General features: G+C 51.2%; 2 protein-coding genes and 1 long non-coding RNA gene across 5 annotated transcripts; 2 read left to right on the top strand and 1 right to left on the bottom strand.

Moving 5' to 3' along the window:
* The first annotated feature begins 99 nt into the window (after nucleotides 1–99).
* LOC109445898 (uncharacterized) lies at nucleotides 100–3,406 on the top strand. 2 transcript variants are annotated; one of them, XR_012495967.2, is made up of 4 exons: nucleotides 100–396; nucleotides 537–1,218; nucleotides 1,613–1,863; nucleotides 2,905–3,406. It is a non-coding gene; the product is annotated as an uncharacterized LOC109445898 (long non-coding RNA). The 2 variants fall into 2 exon arrangements; XR_002137102.3 differs by lacking the exon at nucleotides 2,905–3,406 and having other exon boundaries at nucleotides 1,613–2,770.
* Nucleotides 3,407–3,527: 121 nt separating this feature from the next.
* COQ4 (coenzyme Q4) lies at nucleotides 3,528–13,176 on the bottom strand. Its single transcript, XM_019728715.3, has 7 exons — nucleotides 12,852–13,176; nucleotides 12,641–12,772; nucleotides 11,211–11,307; nucleotides 10,574–10,676; nucleotides 6,764–6,893; nucleotides 6,153–6,246; nucleotides 3,528–5,530 (listed from the first exon to the last, which is right to left on the bottom strand). Exons 1-7 carry the CDS (start codon nucleotides 12,919–12,921, stop codon nucleotides 5,371–5,373), a joined length of 786 nt encoding a protein of 261 aa, XP_019584274.1. The 5' UTR covers nucleotides 12,922–13,176; the 3' UTR covers nucleotides 3,528–5,370.
* On the top strand, nucleotides 12,340–21,375 carry TRUB2 (TruB pseudouridine synthase family member 2). Of its 2 annotated transcripts, XM_019728713.3 has the most exons (9): nucleotides 12,344–12,417; nucleotides 13,242–13,499; nucleotides 13,877–14,008; nucleotides 15,299–15,373; nucleotides 16,450–16,511; nucleotides 17,598–17,679; nucleotides 19,377–19,449; nucleotides 19,893–20,029; nucleotides 20,787–21,375. In XM_019728713.3, exons 1-9 carry the CDS (start codon nucleotides 12,411–12,413, stop codon nucleotides 21,116–21,118), a joined length of 1,158 nt encoding a protein of 385 aa, XP_019584272.3. In that variant the 5' UTR covers nucleotides 12,344–12,410; the 3' UTR covers nucleotides 21,119–21,375. The 2 variants fall into 2 exon arrangements, with proteins under 2 accessions (XP_019584273.3, XP_019584272.3); XM_019728714.3 differs by lacking the exons at nucleotides 16,450–16,511; nucleotides 17,598–17,679 and having other exon boundaries at nucleotides 12,340–12,417.
* Nucleotides 21,376–23,331: the final 1,956 nt, after the last annotated feature.

The following is a 23,331-nucleotide window of genomic DNA, read 5'->3' on the forward strand; positions in this document are numbered from 1 at the left end:
CTGCGCCTCCACCGCCGCCGCCGGTGAGCGGCAGAACCAGCGGCGTAGCGCAGCCCCAGCGCGCCCGATGCCGCCAGGCCCAGCCTGCCCAGCTCGCGCGACGGCCTCGGGCGAGGCCCCGCGCGGCACTCTGGGAGTTGTAGTTCGCGCCGCCCGGCCCCGCCCGGCCGCGGAGGCACGCCCAGGACCCGGAAGAGAGAGGTGGGCTCTGCTTGCGCCCCGAACCCCCAATCCCCAGGCGTCCGGACGTAGGGGAGAGCACCCCTACCCGCACCGTTGGCAGAGAATCCGGAGTCCGTGCTCAGACCCAGATAGATTTCGGCAAAGGCCCAGCGACACATCCTAGACGAGAGCTATTAGTGAAAAGGCGGTTTCATGCAGAGAAGTGAGCCAGGGGTAAGCTACATTAATTGTCTCTGTTGCTCAATGGAGAGCGCATTGGGCTTCTAGCTGAACCTGGGGTGGTCATTCAAAGGTTGTGGTGTTCGAGTTTCACCAAGTTTAATTTTGACAACTCCTCCCTCAATTCCATTTAGATATTTTATGGCTACAGTAACCTTTATAACGTTCAGAAGACTTGCGGACCTGAGCACCTGTCACCTCTGCTTCTGGGACAACAGTAAACTTGGCATCGCGATTACTATATAGGAATCCTTTCCCATCCTTGGTATCTTGTAAGCAACTTGGCACACCTGGTGGTACAAAGGGCACGGACCTGGAGACCTGCACGCAACTTTGGCCTCTGATGACTCTGGACTATGTAGCAAACCAACCTCTAAGTCAGTGACAATATTGTCATGCCACCTGCTGAGCTCGGGGCCATTGGCCAGCTTCCCAGCCTTGTGCCCCTCTGGGCCTCTGCAGACTTGGTTCCTTGGTTATCAAACATGTCGAGCATCCACAGTTGCCTCTAGTCTTTGAATAGATCCCTTGATCCCTTAATCCCTTAGTCCAGCAGAAGTCCTTACAAGGGTGTAGGGCCAGTTTTCAGGGTCTATTCATAGGGATTAAAAATGAAATTTTGGTCTGATAAGTATTTGGACCTATTTCTTCAAGAATATAGGGTGCGGGGCGCCAGTTAGCTCAGTTGGTTAGAGAACGGTGCTCTTAACAAGATTTCTGGTTGGATCCCCCCATGGGCCACTGTGAGCTGCACCCTCCACAACTAGATTGAAACAACTACTTGACTTGGAGCTGATGGGTCGTGGAAAAACACAAGTAAAAAAAAATATATATATATATATATATATATATATATATATATATATATATATGTGTGTACATATGGTGCATACTTTTGGGGGATCTACTTAAATTAAAGCACCACCTCCCTCTTGGGTGTTACATTCAGGAGGCAGTGTGGTGCCGTGGTTACGGACATGGCCATCCAACAGACTTGGGTCAACTTCTCAGTTGAAAGTTCAGTCTCCATTTCTTCTTATATATAAAAATGAGAACATACTAAGAGTGCTTACCTCACAGGGTTTGTGTGGAGAGTTGGGGAGCATTTGAATTAGCACTTGACACATTTGTTATTGTAGCTTATAGGCTCATTAACCAAAAAGCACCTACAAAATCTAGACATGAAAATTATCTCTGATTGTATCCACAGGGCTTAACAAATAACAGAAGCTCCTGAATGAATGATGGAGAGTGAATTGAAGGCTCTGAACTCACCTGCACCAGGATCCAGGGGTATAAATATAATTATTTCCACACTGACTGCTGAGGTCACATGCAAAGAGCACAAGTGAGAATTTGGAGGAGGGCAGTGGTGACCAGACCTGCTCTCCTTCACCCAAGCTGGTCGCTTTAGTGAAGCCAAAGCAGTAACCCCACCAGACACTGGGCCAGGCCTGAAAGGTAGGTGCAAGAGGACATAGAGGGAACAAGACAGCCTGCCTTCAAGTTGCTGATAGTCTAGCTGGACACACCGAGAGGGCAGGTGGAGATCAAGTCACTAGATTTTCCCTCACCAAGGACTCATTGTACGTCTGTCAACACCCTCCACACATTTTTGTGATGTCTCTTTAGTTTGCAATCGGACATGTCTGGGTTGCACTCAGTCCCGACTGCGAGACATTGGGCAAATCACCTGTCCCCATGGAGTCTCAATGTCTCCATTTGCAGAATGGGAATACAGTGATCATGGTCCCTGCCTCCTGGGCCTGGTAGGGATTCCATCAGATGATGCTTGTCAAGCTCTCGGCATGGGGTGGCGCATGGCAGGCCCTCAGCTGCCATAGCTGCTCAACTCCAAGGAGGGGATGCAGCTGTCTTGATCATTGTGGAACCCCGAGCATTCAACAAACATTTAGAAGATATTTGTGAAATGATTGAAGACTAGTGGGCTTGTGCATCAGGATACATGTGGTGGAAGTGATTGGAAGAGCCTTTGTGGCTGTGTTTATCCTGATGCAGTGAACAGCCATGGAGGGTTCTTAGGAAGGGCAGGAGCTGGGTGCTGTCATTTGTGGGACAAGCTGAACTTAGGCTGACCTCACAGAGGGCTCCTTTCCAGGGACATGACCCCCATCTGCCCTGCATTAGAGAACTAACATCAGCACTTAAATCTTCAAACTTATCAGAGGCTGACATTTGGACTCACTTGATTTAAGCCTTCCCAGAGGACTGAGTGGTTTGGCCCCTGGCACACAGTAGGTACTTACCCCATAGATATCAGTTGCATTTGGCATTTAGTGACCTCTGAGCTGTGTAAGTCTTCCCACTCTGGGTGTGCCCAAAATAAATACTTCTGGCTTATTGTGTACATGGTGACTTCAGAGGCCTCCAAGGGCCTTCCTGGCAAATGACAGCTTCCATTTCCTAAGTGCTATGTGCTAAAACATTACACACACACAAGGCCCTGTTGTGAGATCTGCATGCACTCTCCCTATCTTACAGATGAGAAAACAGAGGCTCACAGGGATGATGTGACTGCAAGTTTGCATTGCTGGTCGGTGGCAGGTCACGTCTACTTTTAGAGCCTGTGCCTCCAACCACTGCTCTGGGGTCAGCTACATATGGCTTTTATCAGGCAGAGGGAAAGGGAGCATCCCCGCATCGCCTTGGCTACTGGGAGAGGACCTGCCTGTCCCAGGATAGGCTCCCTCCATCACACCCCAGCTGTGACCCCACGACATTCCCCAAATCTGAGACCCGGGGTCTGCACCCTGAAGTGAGGTTGTTGTAAGGACTGAGTATCTTGCCTGAGGGGTGATCAGCACGAGGCCGGGCATCCAATCCTTCAGGGACGAAGCAGCAAGCCCCGCTGTGTGCCAAGCACTGTTCCCAGCAGTGAGGGAAAGAACAAGGTCCCTGTCCTGGAGCAGACACGGAACTCAGAAATAAATGAACAAGTAAGATTAATTTCAGAGGGCTAAGCACTCTGGACAATGCGGTGATGTGATAGAGGGGAAGGGACTGCTTCGGGGGGGCTGGATGGGGAAGGCCTCTCCAAGGTGACATTTGAACACACGTGAATGACAAGGAGCGGACTATGTAATGACCTAGACAAAAAGACAGGAAAAAGGCCAACGTGGTTTATTGAGATGAAGATCGGAAGTTTCTAGGCAGAAGTCAACAGGGCCTCACAGGCTATGGCAAGAACCCAGTAAGTGGTAGCTATCGCCAGTGTAATTTTTCTCCAATTGTGAGCTGGTGCAGAAGTGCCACCCTCTGATCTGGAGATAGGACTCCCACTCCCAGCTAATCTTGATGCCAGCACCCCTCTCTTGAGTGCTGGAAGGCCCAGGGTTATGCAGGCAGAAAGTGGCCGGAGCAGGTGAGCTACCCAGCTGGGCAGAGGCCAGTTGAGTCTGACCTTTCTCCTCTGACCTTGGCACCATTGACTTTTACTGACCGGGAGATGGAGGTACCTAGGGGCCCTGGGAAGCCATGGAAACAGCTGGCAGTTCTGGAAAGGTAGCCTATACTGCAACGACTGATGAGCTATGAGGAGCTCCCCCCAACCCCGTCCTCTTTCTGCAGAAATGCAAAGAGCTCAGGACAAGCCTTCCCTCTTAAAAAGGCCACGGTTCCAAGGTTGGCCTCCAGCCTCCCATGCCCTCCCTGTACCACGGGGAGCCCTGGACGGGGATGCGGTAGGCATAAGGAAGTGATAAGCAGGTCTTCAGACCACCAATGCTGGTTTGAGCCCCATTAGTGAAATACAACAGTACCACCTTCCTCGAGTTGTTGGAGGTGTCAATGCCATAATGCCTCCAAGTGCCTGGCACAGCCTGGCACATAGTACAGCTATAAACACATGGTAACTATTATGATCCATAGGAAAACTGAGGTACAGGAAAAGCAATCAAGAGGCCTGTGGCCTGTGTTCTAGTTACTCCAGGCAATTCCTTGCCCATCTCTGGCCCTTAGTTGCCCTATCCACGCAATGGGGAACTGCTGTTCTGAGAGTAGATCTGATTCTAAATCGAAAGATAGTGCCATCTACTCTTCACCAATACCTTTCTCCCTGCCTTTCCCCACTCCTTGGCTCTGACCCAAGGAAAATGCCTGGTCGCCACTCCAAAACGAAGCTGGTCTCACAGCTGCCTCCTCCGCCTGCAAACACAACACAATTGCTTCTGCCCCTTGGGTCCTTTCTCTGAAGCCCTTCTACTAAGCGTCACCTCATGAAACCCCCACAGGAACCAGAGGAAGTGGGCGCTATTTTCATTTCCCTTGTATTGATGAAATGGGCTGAGAGGAAAATGGACTTGCCCGGAGTCCCTCTGCAAGAAAACTGGAGGAGTTGGGAGCTTGAATCCCGATCTGCCCGATTTCAGACCAGAGGAATGGGGCAAGCAGCTGAAGCACAGGCTGGAGGGGACGTCTGCCCCCGGGGCTCAAAGGCCCCAGGCTGCCAGTGTCAGCCTGCCTGAGCAAAGGCAGGGGTAGCACGCACGTGACATGATGGGAGCCTTTATCCAGACAGCAGAGACTCCCCTCCCCCTCTGCCTCCCTCTTCTCCAACCTTTGGAATTGGGTCTAGTCCTCACTCCTGGGAGGACACCCAGCCTGGCACCCAGAAAGCCCTGGCTGGCAGGGAGGGGTCCAGAACAGAGGTTGTGGACCTGAGACGTGCCAGTCCGAGCCTAGATGACTGATATCTGTTCATGGGCAGCTCCAGGCTCCCCTGGGAACCCCACTGCCTGTTCCCTCCTGGATTGGCCCTCAAAGCCATTCAGCAGTGGTTATGACAAATTCTGATAAATGATGTCCAAGGGTCAGTGTTCAAAGAAAAGAACAAACGTAGTGGCAAAGGAGACCTCTCCCCCCAGGGGAGGCGGTTGAGGTAGGGGGGGAGGGGAGCTAGGCCGGGCCCTCCTGGCTCAGCAGCTCAGGGCCTAGGCCAGGCTCAAGACATTAATGGGGGGTGGGGGGGTCTGTGATGCCCAACTCCTCCCGCAGAGACGTCAAGGGCTGCTCCCAGCGCTGCTCGTAGTACAGGTTCAGGACACAGGGGGCCCTGCGCCCGTTCTGAACTGCCCATGGGATCAGCTCCGAGACCAGCACTTGCAGGTTCCTGTGGGGCAGCAGAGGAAAAAGGAAACGTAAGGTCCCAAGGTCCCTATGTGCCCAGCAGTCAAGGTGCATTTTCTTTTCTTTTTAAATTAAGTTTATGGGGGTGACAATGGTTAGTAAAATCACGTAGGTTCCAAATGTACAATTCTAAAATACCTCATCTATATATTACATCAATGTGCATTTTCTCAGTTAATGTTCACACAGATCCAAGAAGAAAAAGGTAGTTATTATTGCCACTTTTCGGATGAGGAAACAAGCTCACCGAGGTTAAAATCCTGTGCCCAAAGCCACGCATCTTGAACGTGCCAAAGCCCAGGTTTAAATCGGAGGCTACCTAACTCCAGAAACTAACACTAGATTGCCCCCCAGCCCTGAACACATCATTCTGTCCTGGCACTGAAGCCGGCCCAAGAGACCCTCGGCTCCCATGAATTATCCAGGCTTCATTCATGGCCCTGGAGACCCCACGCCAGGCCAGTTTCCCCTCTCCACCCCATTCTTTCCACCCAGGCCTCCTGGGGGACCACCGGGGCCGCTCAGAGAGGCTGCATCCTCTTCGATTTCCTGGAGCCCTGGTCCCTCTGAGCTCTCCCCGGACCCCCGGCCACTTGAGAACTTACTGGGCACTGAGTCGGATTGGTCCAAGCAGTGCACCCAGGATGCACATGGGCAGGCCGGTCTGGACGGCCTCAAACCATTTCACCACGATCTCCCCTGGGGGCAGGGCGGGGATGAGATGGCAGGTGAGCAGGGGCCAGGAAGAGAAGCCAGTGGTGTCCATGAAGGGAAGTTAGTGCTACCAGGGGTCAGCCGCGTCTAGTCTGGTCTGTGCTGGGCCCTGGGGCACGTGGCTTGGAGGGAGGAGGGGGTCCAAGAAAGAGCCAAAGGAAATAAGGGCTGGAAAGGAAGCTTGGGGTCAGAATGCAGAGGACTCCATAGCTACGCTGGTTCCTCTAGGCCTTGGGGAGCTGCTGAGGGTGTCAGAAGAGGGAGCCCTGATGCTTAGATGCTGCTCTATCAGTGTAGGAGCCATAAGAGGCAGTGGAGCCCGAGGAGACGGCACCAAGATGTTTGGGGAAAGCAGAAAATGAGGCACCGAGCCAGCCAATTGGTGGGTGGCAGAGACAGGTGCGCCCTGCCCTGGCCCTGCAGACAGAGCTGGGTGGACAGGCTGGCCGGCAGGCCCCGCCCACCCCTGCCCACTCCCGAGGCAGCTGAAGGCGGCACTCACCCAGCATGTTGGTCGGCATCCCCAGCAGGGTGTGTAGCATGTCATGTACCTCCCGGTACCGCTGGATCACGTACGCCAGCTCCTCATCGTCTACGAACCGGGTGGGCGCTCGCGTGTCTGGGGAGACCCTCTGACAAACGTGGGCCTCCCTGAGACCCTGTCCCCACGATTCCCAGGCCCAACTGCCAGCATGTCCTCAACTCTGTCAACCGCTCCTACCACTCATACCCCACCCCCAAAAAAACTCTCTGGGGACTCGGCTTCTGTCTGTACCTGCCGACAGGGGAGTCCCAGGCAAGGGAATGCGGTGGGATTGGCACCCCCTCAGCCTAACCCGACTCACACGCAATGTATGTAACCTGTTGAAATCTATGGCAAAGCAGCCCCAGGGGGAGGGGAAAGCGGGAGTGTCTCACTGATAGAGAGTTTCAGTTTTACAAGATGAAAAAGCTCTAGAGATGGTTTCACAACAATGTGAATATACTTAATTCCACTGAGCTGTCCACTTAAAAATAGTTAAGATGGGAAATCTTACGTTTTGTTTGTTTGTTTTTACCACAATCCGAAGTTAAAAAGAAGAAAGATCCTCAACATGAGCTGCAGCCTAGGTCACTCTAGGTGACCACCACCCTCATCTTGACAATTCCTGCTCATCCTATGACCGGGCTTAAGTGTCCCCTCCAAGGGGAGCTCACTCCTGTTCACATTATGGTCTCTTGCAGTCTCCTGTACCTTTCTCTGACACTCAACACGATTGTATCGTGATGTTTAGTGCAGGCGATGGCTAATGTCCAGCACAGCACCATTCACCACGTGCGGCCCTTGAGCCTTGAAATGAGGCAAGTTCCACTTGAGATGTGCTGTCCGTGAAAAATACATACTGGATTCAACATACGTACTATGAGGACAATAATGTGAAATCTCAATATTTTCAAAATGTTCACTACATATTGAAATCATATTTTAGACATATTGAGCTAAACAAAATGTTATTAAAGTGAATTCTACCTGTTTCTTTTTGCTTTATTCAAGTAGTGTGTAGCAGACTTTAAATGTCCTATGTGGCTTCCGTTCTATTTCTATGAACAGTGCTGCAGCTGCCTGTCAGCCACACAGGACAGGGCCAGCTCTGTGGTGCTCACTGTTTTTTCTTCAGGGCCTGGATGAAGAAACATCTCTGCATCCGCAATTAACAGGCCAGCCCCAGGCACTTTTCTGACCCCAGGCACGGATGTCAACGTCCTCCTTTTCCCCACCCACTGCCTCTCTGAATCCTCATTTGCACCCAGAGAGTGGGAATAGCCTGGTCTTCCTGTCTAGAGGTCGAGAAGTTTGTCTTCATTGCTTTGGGGTTGCTGGCTCGGTGCTGTGGTCGGTGCTATGGTCTGTGTCCAGGCCTCACGGGGTCCTGCGTCCTACTTTGTTCTGCACAGTTCTATTTCCTGTGTGAAGCTGAAGGTGATCATACTGACAGCAGTGACATTTACTGAATCCCTACTATGTGCCTGCACTGTATAGCTTTTAGTTACATTACTTCATCCTCATGACGTTCTGGGGGTAGATACTGTTATGATATAGATAAGAAAAATGGGGCTCAGAGAAATCAAATCAATTGCCCAAGATCACGCAGCTAATCAAATGGCTGAGCCAGGACTGGAAACAAAGTCTATTGGATTCCATCACTAATAAGTCATATGAGTGCCCTGGAAGGTAAACATTAGGTCTCCTTTCCTCAGATAAGGAATCTGAACCTCGGAAAGGTCAAATGATTTCTCAGGGCCATAAAGCTGGAAAGAGAGGCAGGATTCTAACTCAGGCGGCTCTTAACTAGAGCCCATGCCTGTAATCTTGATGCCACAAGGATGATCGCACCCCCTACCGAGATCAGCCTCAGGGAGGGTGGCCCCACCTTGAACTTTGATCTAAATCTCTGCCTGGATAAAGGTGTTAGTTCACATTCTTTGGGCTACTGGTTTCCGTCCTCTAGAACTGTCACAATCTCTAGGGCTGTTACCACAACTAGGTCTGTGACTGGGCAAGCTGCCCAGGGAGGCCCTGGTAGTCCCATCCCCTCCACAGAAACAGGACAAAAGGCTCTGGGGGAACTTCAGAAAAAGCTTATCCCTCTCTGGGTGACACTGGGGGCAGGTCACCCTGGTGGGTTTCACACCGATGAAATAACTTGCATCCAGGTCAAATCTGAGGGAGAAGGTATAAAATGGGGCAGGGATAAGTGTCAGGAGAGTACGGGGAGCAGGTTTTTTTTTTAGGGATAATAACCTTCAATGGTTCTCAACTGTCCACCAGGAGATATTTGCAATGTCTGGAGACATTTGTGGTCGTTAAAACTTAGGGGGTGGGGTGCCACTGGCATCAGTGGGCAGAGGCCAGAGATGCTGCTAAGCACCCTACAATGCACAGGACAGTCCCCACAACAAAGAACTATCCAGTTCAAAAAAGTCAACAGTGCCAGGGGTGAGAAACCCAGTTCTAAAGCCACCTCCACTCACTCCTTCACTTTCTCCCGCCTGGCTGGCTTCTGCGGCTTGGCTGGAGAGCCACTCACGGAGGTCCTTTGTTGGGATATGTTCGTGTTGGCAGGTACATGGGTGGGTGGGGAGAGTAACAGGAAAGGTACCTACCTGTATCCTAAGGTCCTTTTATAAACCAGGTCATATGACTCTCCTGCTTGAAATCCTCAATGGCTTCCTATTGCTCCTATTACAAAATCCAGACTCCTTCTCACGGTCAGCAGGGCCTGGCTCGGCTGATCCCAACCACTGGCTGCCTCTCCCCACTCACTTTATGGCCACATGGGTCAGTTCTCCTTCCCTTAAACACACAAAACCTTGCGTGTGCCAGTCCCTCTGCTCGGAATGTTCCTCCCCTGCCTCCTCAGGGCTGGCTCCTCCTCCTCTTCTCAGTCTCCTCCGAGGGGCCTCCGTGACCGCCTGTCTGAAGTGGCCACCCTGGTCCTCTAGCACGGTGACTGCTGTTCTCACAGCGCCATCTTCTAGACTAGAAGCTCACAGACAGGCTCTTTGCTGGTTCTGTTCACTGTATCCCCATCACCGAGAACAGTGCCTGGTATGTTCTAAGTACTCAAATATTTTTGTATGAATTTTCATATGAAAATTTCTTTCTTTTACTGCTTGATTTACCTCCCCAGTCAGCATATTAGCTTCATGAGGGCAGGGACTTAGTGTAGTTCACTGCTGTGTCCCCAGAACCTGGAACAATGGATGGCACATGGCAGATGCTGAACAAGTGAATGAATTCCTCAGTAGTTGGGCCGCTCCCCTCCCCCGGTCCCTGTCCCCGCCCTGCCTGGGGTGCAGAGTGCCATAACTTGTTACACGCCAGGGAAAGCAGTGTCTCTGGAACAGGGGGACACAGTGAAGCAGTTAACAGCATGACCTGAGTTTGAATACTGGTGCCATTAATACTGGCTGTGTGAAGTCAGCAAGTTGCTTAACTCCTCTGAGTCTCAGTTTCCTCATCTATTAAAGGGGGATAATAATGAAACATACTTGACAGGGTTATTGGGAGGATTCGGTGAGATCACGTCTGAGCCTGGCATCTGGCATGCAGCAAGAGATTCATACATGTTGGCAAGTATTATCCCTTAGAGCGATGCTATTGGCCCGTTTACCTGTCCCACAAAAAATGATAAAGCCTTGGCACAAGAGACAGAAAAGCACTCCTGCCCTTGGTGGCAGCTCAGGGCTCTTCTTTCCTGGGGCCATCACTCCCATGCCACTTATTTCACCTTCCTAGTGACTGCCAAATGCACAGAAGCTGGAAACTCACATTCACATCCAGGAAACGGAGGTACTCGCGGCCGAGGGAGCCCTCAGGTAGGCTCTGGAGCTGGCCCAGGTCAAGGGTGGACAGGGAGATCCGGGGACGCTCCCTGCAGGGCAGAAAGCAGGACTTAGGTATTGGGAGGGCGCCAGCAAAGGCAGGTGAAAGGTTCAGCTAGAGCAAGGGTGTGCGAGGTGAAGGGTCAGAGCAGCAATGGGGCCACAAGTCCTGATGGAACACGTTCTAGATGACAGGGATGGAGGAGACCACCCCAAGCTATGGTTGTGGTTCCTGCCTGCAGGGATACAATCTAGGCAGCCAGGCCTCCGATGTGATCGGGGTACTCAGAAACGGCACTGCAGGGGGGGTGGGGGATACAGCTAGCATGTGTTATGGGAGCTTAGAGAATGTACCAAGTCCTGTGGCTGGAACTGAGCTGAAGCCACCACACGACACTACGCAGGCGTCACCGTAGCGTCTAAGTGAGTGGCACCCCTGGAGTTGGGCAGTGCCCAGACTGTGCAGCCATCCATAGCCCGGATATCAAGAAGAGCTCCCAAGTGCAACAGTGTGACTCGAGAGAGAGAGAGAGCAGGATCCCCCAGAATGCCCCCCCAACCCTCCAGGCAGAGCTGAGACCTACTGCAGGATCTTGGCACCCTCTGGATCCTTCTTCATCTGGTCCCTGAGGACCTTCAGGGCACGGTGTCCTGTGGTCTCCCCTAGAACTGCAACCATGTCTGAAAGGAAAGAAATGGGGACAAATGGAAGATAGGATCTTAGGTAAGTGACTTGACCTAGTCTGAGTCTTAATTTCCTAAATGATAACACAGGTAAGATGTACCTCTTAGTTATGAAAGATTCATGTTAAATGCTTAGCAAGTCATTCAGCACAGTTAGGGCTCTGTGTATCTATAGTTATTAGTATTAATGTTATCAATCTACTGGGGTGAGGTGGCTCTGATTAGCACAGTGCTTTAAGCAGGTTATGAAGCACTTTCACGTCTCTTATCACAACAGACTATCAAGGCTCCACTGACAGGTACAAGCGTTGGCATCAGTGTTGAGTTCAGGCCCAGGTGCAGCCACTGTCGAGGTGATCTTGTACAAATTGATTCACATTTCCAAGCTTTAGTGTCCTAGTTTGTGAAGTGCTGATAACACCTTTCTTACAGCGTTAACGTGAGAAATCAAACACATATCTACCAGGAGTGCCAAAAAATGTGTACAAGTGGACACTGGTCAACGTTGCTCAAGCAGTAGTTCACCGTAATCAGAAGTGTCTGGACGCTGATGGGAACCACTTTGAGCACCTCTTGTCATTGAAGAAGTCAAGCGTGACTTGTATTCATCTTTTGTTATCGGTATATATTATTACAATTTTAATACAGTTTTCCTTTCTTAAAATGTGTATACATTTTTTTTGGCACTTAGCGCAGCGAGCAGCCAGACTAAGTGCTCAGTGAGCAGTTAGTATTATCGTTTTTATTAGTAGGAGCAATAGTACATTCCAGACTTAAGGATCCTGGGAGGGACGAGAAAGGCACCGTAGAATCCTAGGATGTTCCAGTCATACATCCAGCAAACATTTATTGGACATGTATTACGTGCTAGGCATTACCCAAAAGGCTGCCGATACACTGGAACAGGGCAGTATGGTCCCTGACTTCTCAAAGGTTAAATTTCTAGTGGGATGTTATCATTCGCTGGGTGCTTATAAATCATCTCTTTAGTCCAGAGGTGCTCATTGTGGTTGGATGAGAGGATATCCTGGGAAGTAGTTTCAAAAGGCAGAAGCTCAGATTCCACGCCCCTTCCTCTCGCCCCTCTCCACGCCTGACAGATGCAGAGTAAGTGAGTTTAGGGTGAGACCCAGGCATCTGCATGTTTAGAAACGTTCCGGGTGATTATGAGGTGTAGTCAAGTTTGGGTACCCTGGCCTAGGCTATTCTGCAGTTATCCACAGGAAACGGAAGCTTGGCCAGGGGTCGGGACCTGCCCAGGCTTCCAATGCGAGGGAGCGCCCCGAACCTTCGCTGTCTCCACCGCAGCGCGGGGCGCGGGCGGCCTTACCGTGGCGATACGGGTTGTAGAGGGCCATTCCGGCAGAGCCCACCGCCAACAGCGCCTTCTGCAGCGGGGAGGTGGGGATGTGTTCGGGGTAGAGCAGGCTGGTGCCATGGCTCGCGGCTCGGAGGGGGACATCTGCGAGCAAGAAAAAGGCCGTGGTCAAAGGTGGGGGGGGGGGGGGCCTCCAGGACTCGTTCCCGCCTCCGCCACTTGCCTGCAGCCGGCCCAGGGGAGCGTTGGAGGAGGCGGAGGGGGCCCAACGCCCGGAGCAGCTGCGTCGCCATGACAGCGCGCACGTCCGAGGTCCAAGGGAGAATGGGTGGGGCAAGGTCGAGGCTCCAAACTTCCCTGGCGACCGGGCGCCAGAAAGGGCAAAAGAACTCGATCCCCACTATTCTGAGTAGGGCCTTTTCAGGAGAAAAACTGTAGCTCGGACAGGAAAGGGCCCTATCGCTAAGTATGAGAAGGAAACCCAGACGACCTGTCTGCCACCTATTCTACCGATGTAAAACTCTCTCCGTTTCACCTCACCCCCAGAAAGGACTTCCAAGTAAGGCCCGCTAGCTTTGGGGTTCAGTGCTGGGCTCTACTTCGTTTGCCGCAGCACCTTCCCCCCCGAGGATATTAAGAAGAGAACCGCTTCCGGCTGAGAAACATGGCGGCGCCCCTTGTAAGGACAGTGTTTGGGTGACGGACCGTACGGCACTTCCGTCCATCCGGCTTTACTGCTGGCCGCGACCGCCGGCCTCAGGCATGGGGTCCGCCGGCTTAGCGCGGTTGCATGGGCTCTTCGCGGCTTACAAACCCCCGGGGCTAAAATGGAAGCACCTGCGGGATATCGTGGAGCTGCAGCTTCTGAAGGGTGAGTGGCTCCAGCCTGACGATTCCGCTCGCTTTCTCCCGGGAGTCCATTTCCGTTTCTGGTCCTTACAGCAAAAAAAAAAAAAAAAAAAAAAGTCATGTGACTTAGTCGGCTGGGCAGAGCGCTTTCTTAATCATGTGTTCTAGACACTCTGTTATTCCTTACTCTCCCCTGTTTTCGGGTGGGTAAACAGAATTGTCCGTTGTTATAAGCAGTTAATGAGTAATAGAGTCAGGATTTGAACCCAGGTCTGTTTCTTAACTACGGCTATTCTGTTCCCTACACCGTGGGCTTCTACATCTCCGTACTTCCCTGCCCGTCCTCCTCCAGGCGTTCGAACACAAATGACAAGATGCTCATTATCTGTGTATGCTCAGGTCTCAATGCTGGGAAGCCTCCTGCCCCCGAACAACGTGTTCGCTTCCTGCTGGGGCCCATGGAAGGAAGGGAAGAAAAGGAACTGACCCTCACGGCCACCAGTGTGCCCACCCTCACGGACCATCTGCTGGGTAAGGCACATTCAGGCAGGGGCCTGGGCGTCCCTTCCCAGGAAATCTCTGCCCAGCGTCAGTTTCCCATTCAGCGCTCAGACTCCTGTCCCAGTTTGACCAGGAATTGGAAAATTTTCCAGATAGTAAACAATTTAGGTTTTGCAGGTTCAACTCTGCCATTGTAGTGCAAAGGCAGCTTAGGTGATGTGTAAGGCAAGGAGCCTAGCTGTGTGCCAATAAAACTTTATTTATGGACACTGTGTATGTCACAAACTATTATTCACTTGATTTTTTTGAACCACTGAGAAACGGAAAAGGAAATTAACTTGTGGACCATTATGCAAATAGGCTGTAGGATTTGGCTTGTGGACTGTAGTTAACTGACCCCTTTACTATCCTGGGACTCCAACTGGGAATTGAGACCCTCAGGTAGAAGTCCGGAGGACCAAGGGGGTTTGACGAGGATCTTCTAAACCTCCTACAACAGTGATATTCAGTGACTACAGTATAACAATAACTAGTAAGATGTATCGAGGATCTACATTGTACTATGTATTGTGTTAAGCTTATCCCAAATACCATCTCATTCAGTCTCCACCACAATCCTATGAAGTGAATCCTCTTCTCATTTCACAGGTGAGAAAACTGAGACTCAATGTTGACATTAAGTAACATGGCTTGGCTCTTAACCACCCCATACCCTCCCCCTAGATTCCTCTTGATTTACAGAGGTGTAAATGCTTCTGGTTCATTCCTGCATTTACTCCGTGTGTGTGTTGTGTGTGTGTTTACAGCTTTCTTGAGGTATAATCGATAGACAAAAAGACTGCAGATATTTTAATTTATGTATTTTGATGAGTCATTTATTCTTTCAGTAGCTATTTTCTGAGCAGCTGGTGAGTTCTGGGCTATGGGGGTAGGACGGTGAACAGCCAGACCCAGGCCCTGCCTTAAGGAGCTCACAGGCTCCATTTTCTTACCGAGAGAGTGGCCAGAATGCTCGTTCTGCAGGAGCTGGGCAGGGAACCCCACAATCTTGATTGCCAGTGTCATACCCAGTCCACTGAGAATGTCTCACTCAGGGAATGGTGATAGGCAGGGTAACAGGCATCTTGGGTTGCCCTTTCTCTGGACCCAGGGAACTGCGGAAATGGTTCTAGGCCCCAGATTCCATGGTGGGGAAGCCTGAGAGTCCAAGCTAATCCTGGTTTGGGCTCCATGGGCCGCCGTGTAGGAATGATGCAGCCCAAAGGTCATCCTGGAGTCTGGATTCACTGATGAAAGGGACCTCATTTGTTTCTTTTCCAGTACGTGGACCAGCATTCACCAGCCTGAAGATTGGTGTGGGACACCGGCTAGATGCCCAAGCGTCTGGGGTGCTTGGTAGGTGATGTGGTGAGTCTGGGGGTGCAGTGATAGAGGATTGGGAAGCTCTTAGGAGCCCAGCCCACTTCCACCCTGACAGCCATTACCCACTACTGCTGTCCTCTGATTCCTGCCCCAAGTCTGATCAGCTGGTGGAAGAGGGGAGTTCACAATTGCCCACCTTTATCAAATGACCGCTGAATGTGACATGTGGCACGAAGCCCTTCATGCACGTGTATTCACCACAGCAGTCCTATTAGGTAGCTATTGTATGATTTTATGGACGAAGAAAGTGTGGCTTCAGCTTAGGTGACTCGTCCTGGGTCACATGGCTAGCTAGTGAATGCCCCTGGTTCAGAGGGGGAAACCGTCATCACTTGCGTGGAGTGGCCAAGCGTGTGACTCTGGCCACACTAACCAGGGTATGGATGTCACTGGAGCTAGACACACAAAGCCCTGAGTCATGAACCATCTGTGTCCCCAGGGTCAGGCAGTATCCACATCCTCCATATGCGCCAGTCACAGTCCCCTCGTCTCACTTCCTAGGGCACAGGCAGACGTGATGTCATGCCCCCCTCCCTGTTCTCCCTCTCCAGGAGTGAATAGAGGGTCATTCTCTCCTTCAGCCGGAGGAAGAAATAGAGGCGGGGAAAGGCAGGAAGTGGCCACAAGGCCCCTTTATAGGACCCTTCCTTTGTGCTGACCGCTTCCTGTGCATTGCCTCAGTCTTCACAACACTGCGAGAATCAGATAGTGTTTTTATCCCCATTTTACTGATGGGGAGCCTGAGGCCCAGGGAGGTTAAAGGACATGCTCAGGCCACTGCTGATGTGACTGGGCCAGTGGTCTCTTACTTTTGAGTGTATCAGAAGCCCCTCCCTACCATGAGTCAGGGACAGTTGTGTGTGGGGCCTAGAAATCTGATTTACATATACCCAGAGGAGCTCACTTGCCCCCTGTAGAAGCCCTCCCTGGCCCCTTGCTGGCTTCAGCGGCATTAGAGGTGGGAGTGCTCTGTTGGCGGATCTGGGGTTGGGGTCTCAGAGAAACAGAAAAGGGGAGCCAAGTGTAAGATCAGGCTGGGTGCCTTTCAGTGCTCGGCGTGGGACGTGGACGCAGTCTCCTCACCGACATGTACAATGCTCACCTCACCAAGGTACGGGGGCTGGGCACGGACTGTCCTTTCCCTGGGTGTCACTGGCAGGATTCTGAAGCTGAGAGGATTCAAGGGGCAACACCCAAGCCATCAGCAAGCGTGTTTTGTGGTCGTGTTCTGTGGAAGACAGTGACAATCCGTGGTAACCACTGCTGGCTTGATTGCATGTTCCCTGCTCTGTGCTGAGCACTGTACGTAGATGCCTCACAACTTCCCCGTGAAGTGGGGTCTGTTCTGAACCCATTTTACAGAGGAGAAAACAGGTTCAGAGAGAGGATGTCGGTTGCTCGGCGTCACGCGGCCCGAAAGGGCCAGAGCTGGTGTTTGAACCTGGACCTGTCCGACACTAGAACCTTAACATGACACCACTCCATTCTCTCCCCAAGACTGAGAAGTGGGTGTCACTGGCCAGGCATCAGGGAGCTTGCGTCCAGGCTGGGGCCATGGAGTCTGGCACTACCAGTGTATGCAGAGCTGTCACGTTAGAGGGCGTGAATTTTTAATGGTTAATAGCGCAAACGGGGGAGCCAAATGGCTTTGGTTCAAAACCAGCTTCTACCGTTCTACCAGCTATGGTCCTTGGGTGGATTACTAAATATCTGTGTGCCTCCATTTCCTCATCTCTATAATGGGACTGGTAATAGTACCTCCTCTATAGGGTCACTTTGAAGATTAAATTAGTGACTACATATAATAGGCAGTGCAGTCACTACACATGGTAAATGCTCGATCAGTGTCCCTCTTGTCATTCTCTGTCATCATCGTCGTCATTACTCTGATTTGTGGCAGTTAGCTACATCAGTCATACGTAGAGGGTTGAGAGAAGCCGACAGGCTATGCTAGGAGGGGCCCAGCTTGATAAATTGTCAGGTTGGGCTGGAGTGAGCGGCGTGGAGGCATGGGGTGGTCACGGTCTAGTTGTCAGCACCCTTTGCAGGCTGCCAGTCCTCATTGCCATAGGAACGTCCAGGGCCCTTCCCCAGGGGACCTGAGGGACCCCACCCCCAGCCTCAGACTAGCACCTCCGTCAGCACTGAGGCTTAGAGCAGGGACACTGTCTGGACAGTCCCCTCCGTGTCCTCGTAGGATTACACAGTACGCGGCCTCCTGGGCAAAGCCACAGACGACTTCTGTGAGGACGGGCGGCTGGTGGAGAAGACAACATACGGTGAGAGCCTGGGGGAGCCTGGGGTACATGGGAGGAGCCTCTGTGGCTGCCTCCTCGTTTGCTTTCCCCGATTCCTCACCCCCACAAGGGCCACGCGGGCTCCCTCTTAGTTACTCAGACGCACCAAACTTAGGGTGCTATTGGGGCCTTCGGACATGTCATTCTGTCTTCCAGGAGTGCGCTGTGCTCCCCTTTGCCTCCTCAACTGGCTTAAATGTCAGCTCCCCAGGAAAACTTATCTGGCCTCCAGGCTTAGACTGAATGGACTTCCAGAATAGTAATCAACTCATAATTAGTGATGATTTAATAGCCACCTCCCCACCAGACTGTCAGCCATGAGAGCAGGGACTGTAATTTCCATCCTGTGGTCACACATAGCTCAGGGCCTGGGATGTGGGAGGTGCTGTTACATTGGAGAAGGAGGACGGGAGGGAGGGAGGGATGGATGTTCAGATGGCCCATTCTTCACTTCTCGCTCTCCCTATGTGGTTTACTGCATAGGATCGATTGCATTTGCTTATTTGGTAGGTGTTTTTGAGCACCAACCTTGTTCCAGGCACTGGGGGTACCTATGGTAAATCAGATGGGGTCCCCAGTCTCAATGAACTCACAGTGTAGCAAGGAGAAGAGACACACACCTCTGCATCTTCTGGAGAAGATTAAAATTATGGCAAGATTAAAATCTTCTGGAGAAGATTAAAATTATGGCAAGGCAGCAGTATATATTTGTATGTGTAGGTGTGTGTCAGCATCCAAACACATCTAAAGACAACAACCAAGTGACACTTCTGGGAGGGAGGAAGCCATAATTTGGAGGCGGGGAGATGTTTGTTGGTGCCGACTGAATTTCTAAAAGAAGATTCACATATCAATTACACAATTAAAATGTAATGTAAAAACCAAATAAAATTAGATGGTGGGAAAGAGACCCAGGTGCAGAGTGGCAGGAGCCAGGAGGATGAAGCATCATGCCCCAGGAGGGGCTTCCTGGAGGAGGCAACATTTGAGCTGGGCTATAAATGAGAGGGGAGGAGGCAGTGGCAGGTGCATTCCAGGTAAGACAACAGCATGAATGAAGCCAGGAAGACGGGATGAGAGGCCCAGGCCCTTCCAAGCTGGCAAGCTTTCGGTCACCACACCTGCTCCCAGAACTCTGGCCTTTGGAGCCAGAAGTTGTTGCCTGCCCCAGCGGGGCTGCAGGATCAGCCTGCCGGCAGGGTTTGAGTATCCCCAGGCTTTGCCGCTGTCTGCCCCACGGTCACTCAGTGGGACCAGCGGGCAGAGCCACTCCTGCTTCTTGCCACCTGTCTCTGCATTTAGGCAGATGACACCCTCTCTCCCAGGGTTCCTAGCGTGGAAAACCCCAGAGTGGGGCTCAGGAAGCCCAGATCAGAATACTAGGCAAGTCACATCTTTGAGCCTCATTTCCAGAAGAAGATGTACTTAACCTGGAGTCTGTGAGCCCCCTGAAAATGTCCTCAAAATGCTGAATTCATGTGTATTTTTCTGAGAAGAGAGGTCCGAGCTTTCAAAAGATTCTCAAAGGACTCTTAACCCCCATCCTGGGACCAGAGGATGCTCTGGAACCCCTTCCAGATTCCAAGGACAGGGCTGGTTTGAGGGAAGGGAGTTTGTCAGTTTGTTGTCGCCCACCCTCAGTGGGCACCTGTGTGCTAACCATCCCCTGGCTGTTCCAGACCACGTGACCAGAGAGAAGCTGGACCGAATCCTGGCCCTGATCCAAGGCTCCCATCAGAAGGCCCTGGTGTTGTAAGTGGGGCCCGACCCACACCTCCTGAGAGGGGCCCTCAAGGAAGTGCTGGGAGAGCAAGACATGCCCACGGGGCTCCTGTAGGCTCCGCCTGCCCTGGCGCAGAATCCATGAACCACTCATTTCTGCCACAGCATGTGGAAGTGTTCCTGTGTTTGGGTCTTGGGCCAGCCCTTGGGAAGCTGAGGGGAGCAAGAGACACCAGCCTCCCTCCCAGCGAGTATATGCTCTAGTGGAGAGGAAAGCCAGGGAGAGTGTGCAGAGGAGGGTAGACTGCATTTAGGGATTGGAAGGGAGACAGAAACGGCTGCTGCGAAGGCACGTGGAGGGGCAGGGGAGATGGAGAGGCATCTTTTAGGAGTGGGCAGGGCCAGGGGTAAGCAGTCAGCTCAGCTCCCCACCATACGCTAGCCCCCCGACTCTGCCCGCTCCTGATTCCCAGGTACTCCAACCTCGACCTGCAGACGCAGGAGGCATATGAGATGGCTGTGACAGGCTTGATCCGGCCCATGAACAAGTCTCCCATGCTGATCACCGGCATCCGATGCCTCCACTTTGCGCCTCCAGAGTTCCTCTTAGGTAAGTCGCCCCGGAAGCTGGTGCAGGGAGACGGGGCTCCGGTGTCTGGGGGTCACTGCAGAATGCCCTTGCAGAGGCCAGCACATCCCAGCCCTGATCTCGGCTGGCCATGGCAGCAGGGCCAACTTCCTCCCAAGTCCTGGGCTGGACTTGGCCGAGCACACAGCACTCAGGACAAATGCTGTCCTAGCTCCTGCTGAGTCACCCTTTGAAGCCAGCCCTTAACAAGCAGCTCGTCTGCAGAGCTGCCAGTGCTTCAAGTTGATGTGGGCCATCGACAGCACTGTCACCGCGCCAACTGCCCCCACCCGGCCCCCAACACACTCCTTTCTTTGTCGACCGTGTGAAACAGGGACTCCTTTTCTTGTGCATTGACCAAGACTCCCCATGCTAAGCCCCTTAAATCAATTATCCCTTAGACTCCTCACAACCACCCATTTTACAGATGAGCAAACCAAGTCTTAAAGCAGCGCTTTGACCAACCTGCCCACGCATTACCTGGGCATCTTCTTACAAGGCAGAGTCTGCCTCAGCAGGTGTGGGTGGGGCCTGAGATTCTGTAGGTCTAACCAGCTTTCAGGTAGCACCCACAGGGTGGCCCTTGGGCTCTACTTTGAATAGCAAAGCCCTGGAGAACGAAGGTGTCTTGCTAAGGTTATTACACAGCCAGGAGGTATCAAGGGGTGTGCATCTAGTTCAGTGGACACCAGAGACTATGCCCTTGACCACTGTATGTGTCCTGGTGTGTCCCTGGCAGAGGTGCAGTGCATGCATGAGACGCAGAAGCAGCTGCGAAGGCTGGTGCATGAAATCGGCCTGGAGCTAAAGACCACTGCTGTCTGCTCCCAAGTGCGGCGTACGCGTGATGGCTTCTTCACCCTGGACGATGCCCTCCTGAGGACCCAGTGGGACTTACACAGCATCCAGGATGCCATCCAGGCTGCAGCCCCCCGGGTGGCAGCAGAGCTGGAGAAGAGCCTGAGGCCACGGCTGGGTCCCGAGCAGCTCCCTGGTTCCGGCCAGCACCGGGACTCTGAGGGGCCAAGCTCTGCCTTGAAAGGCCAGGCAGGTGGGGCCGTGGGTGGATAAAGGTAAGAGTTGATCAGAGTTCATGAGCTGGAACTGATAACTGAGCAAAGAGTGGGAGAAGCTTTTCTGCTTGTGACATAAAACGAGCTGTAAGAGAAAAGATCAACAGATTTGACCCAACGGAAAAGGAACAAACCTCTGTATGGAGGAAAAGACAATAAATGAATGACAGACTGATAAAAATATTTGCAATATATTTAATGAACTAATATCCATAATATATAAAGAGTTTTTATAAAATAAAAAGATGGCATGAATTGTGTGTGTATGTATATATATACATAATATATATGTGTATATATATATGTGAAAAGAAATCCAAATGTCCAGTAAACCAGAAATTATGCTCAACCTCTCTAATGATGAAAGACATACAGATGAAAATAAGATGAGTTTTCCTTGACTTTCAAAAAAAGGAATAAAAAGATATTATAACATCCAGCATTGGTGATGATGTAGGTAAATGGACAATGTATACAGTTGCTAAGAATATACAACTAAGTAAGCTTTTGGTAGTATGTATCAAAATGTGAATACCGCCCTGTAACTCATCAGTTACAGTTTCAGGAATCTACTAGCATAGGTTACAGAAAGTTACAGGTACATGGATATTCATAGCTGACTATAGTAGTTATAAATGGGAAATGTGATTACCATCCATCAGTAAGGGAATGGTTAAATATATGTGGCAGATACAGGATTAAAAGGCTCTATTCTGATACCATCAAGAAAATTACCAAAAGGAAAAATTTTAGCCTTTTTTTCCCCAGCCGATTTTATTTCTCAAGGCTTTGCACGCCTTAGTCCCTTGTGTACTTTTTTTCCTGGCCTGGTTATACCCTCTAGGCATGTGGGTATTTCCCACTTGGAACACTCGGGCCAGAAGGAGCCAGTCAGCCTCTGACTAGGGCTCCGGTTTGGGCCCTGAGGGGAAGAAGCACTGCCTGTCTGTTGTCTCTGCTGCCAACCTGGGAGGGGAGGCCCTGCCACCATGGCTCACCTCACCCTACACTCCCAGGCAGCCCGCAGCTCAGAGCAGCGCTAAGAAGATGTGGCTCCGTGAGCCTCTGGCTGTGGGCCCTCGAAAACTCAGCTCCCCCACACCCACACCCACATTCACTCAGGACAACTGAGACCTGCCTCTTCACCTCACGGGCACATCTTTGGAATGTGGGGGGAAACCAGAATGAGTACCTGGAGAAAACCCATGCGGACATGGGGAGAACACGCAGACTCCACACAAACGGTGGCCCTAGCCAGGAATTTTTTATTTTTTTTTTCTCATCAATGAAACAACATTGAGTGAAACAACACTATTTGAAGATCTGATACATGTGTTCCCTGGCAAGTTAAAATATGATATAAACTTACAATTTTTGCTACTTTAATAGTCATATTTGAAAGTTTATCCACAAAAACCACAGCAGATTAAAGATGCAACTAATACATATGGTATAGAGAAAAAAAAAAAGAAATCTCAGCTCCCTCATCCATAACATAAGAATGACTTCGCCCACCTCGTGGGATTGTGGGGGGCAAATGAAGTCATGTTCAGGGGCTTGTCACAGTGCCTGCCTGGCACATAAGACCTGCTCTCTGCTTGTGAGCTGTCCCATTGCTGTGGCTGCTTTCTTTTGAACATGACCTTAAAGGGTTGTCAGAGACCTTTCTCTCCATCACCTGTTATTTCTCTGGCATAAAAATCAGTTGGGAAGCAGACAAACGACCTCAGCCGGGTGATCGAGGTCAATATCAACAGTGATAAGTCATGTTGCTAGTATGTACTTTTGACAGGATGTGAGGAGAATGGCCCTTTACCTCTGAGGTCTTCCTCCCAATCTTATGGGAAGAACATCAGACAGATTCTGGTAGTGGGGCATCCTCCCAAATGCCTGACTACTTAAAACGGTGAAGGTCATCAAAAGCAGTGAGGGCTGAGAAACCACCATGGCCAAGAGGAGCCTAAGGAGACAAGTCAACTGAATGTAGTGTGGGTCCTGGAACAGAGAAAGGCCCTAGGTAAAAGTAAAGGAAACCTAAATAATCCCTGGGCGATAGTTAATAATGTATCAGTATTGGTTCGTTAATTGTAACAAACGTATCATGCTAATGTCAGATGTTAAGAATATAATAATGTGGGAAACTCAGTGCTGAGTGTATGGGAATTTCTCTGTACTGTCGCCTCAGTTTTTCTGCAAATAAGTTCTAAACAA

This window comes from Rhinolophus sinicus, chromosome 16, assembly GCF_057876585.1.
Source record: "Rhinolophus sinicus isolate RSI-liver-muscle chromosome 16, RSI-T2T, whole genome shotgun sequence".
In the NCBI taxonomy this organism is placed as follows: Eukaryota; Metazoa; Chordata; class Mammalia; order Chiroptera; family Rhinolophidae; genus Rhinolophus; species Rhinolophus sinicus.

What these genes read in the sequence shown, in the direction of transcription:
- TRUB2 (XM_019728713.3), top strand. An exon ending in CATCAGAAGGCCCTGGTGTT is followed by an intron (nt 19,450 to 19,892) that starts GTAAGTGGGGCC and finishes CCTGATTCCCAG; the next exon opens with GTACTCCAACCTCGACCTGC. An exon ending in GCCTCCAGAGTTCCTCTTAG is followed by an intron (nt 20,030 to 20,786) that starts GTAAGTCGCCCC and finishes TGTCCCTGGCAG; the next exon opens with AGGTGCAGTGCATGCATGAG.
- COQ4 (XM_019728715.3), bottom strand. Translation starts at nt 12,921, where the DNA reads ATGGCGACGCAGCTGCTCCGGGCGTTGGGCCCCCTCCGCCTCCTCCAA. An exon ending in CTCCCCTGGGCCGGCTGCAG is followed by an intron (nt 12,773 to 12,851) that starts GCAAGTGGCGGA and finishes TCTTGCTCGCAG; the next exon opens with ATGTCCCCCTCCGAGCCGCG. An exon ending in CTACAACCCGTATCGCCACG is followed by an intron (nt 11,308 to 12,640) that starts GTAAGGCCGCCC and finishes CTTTCCTTTCAG; the next exon opens with ACATGGTTGCAGTTCTAGGG.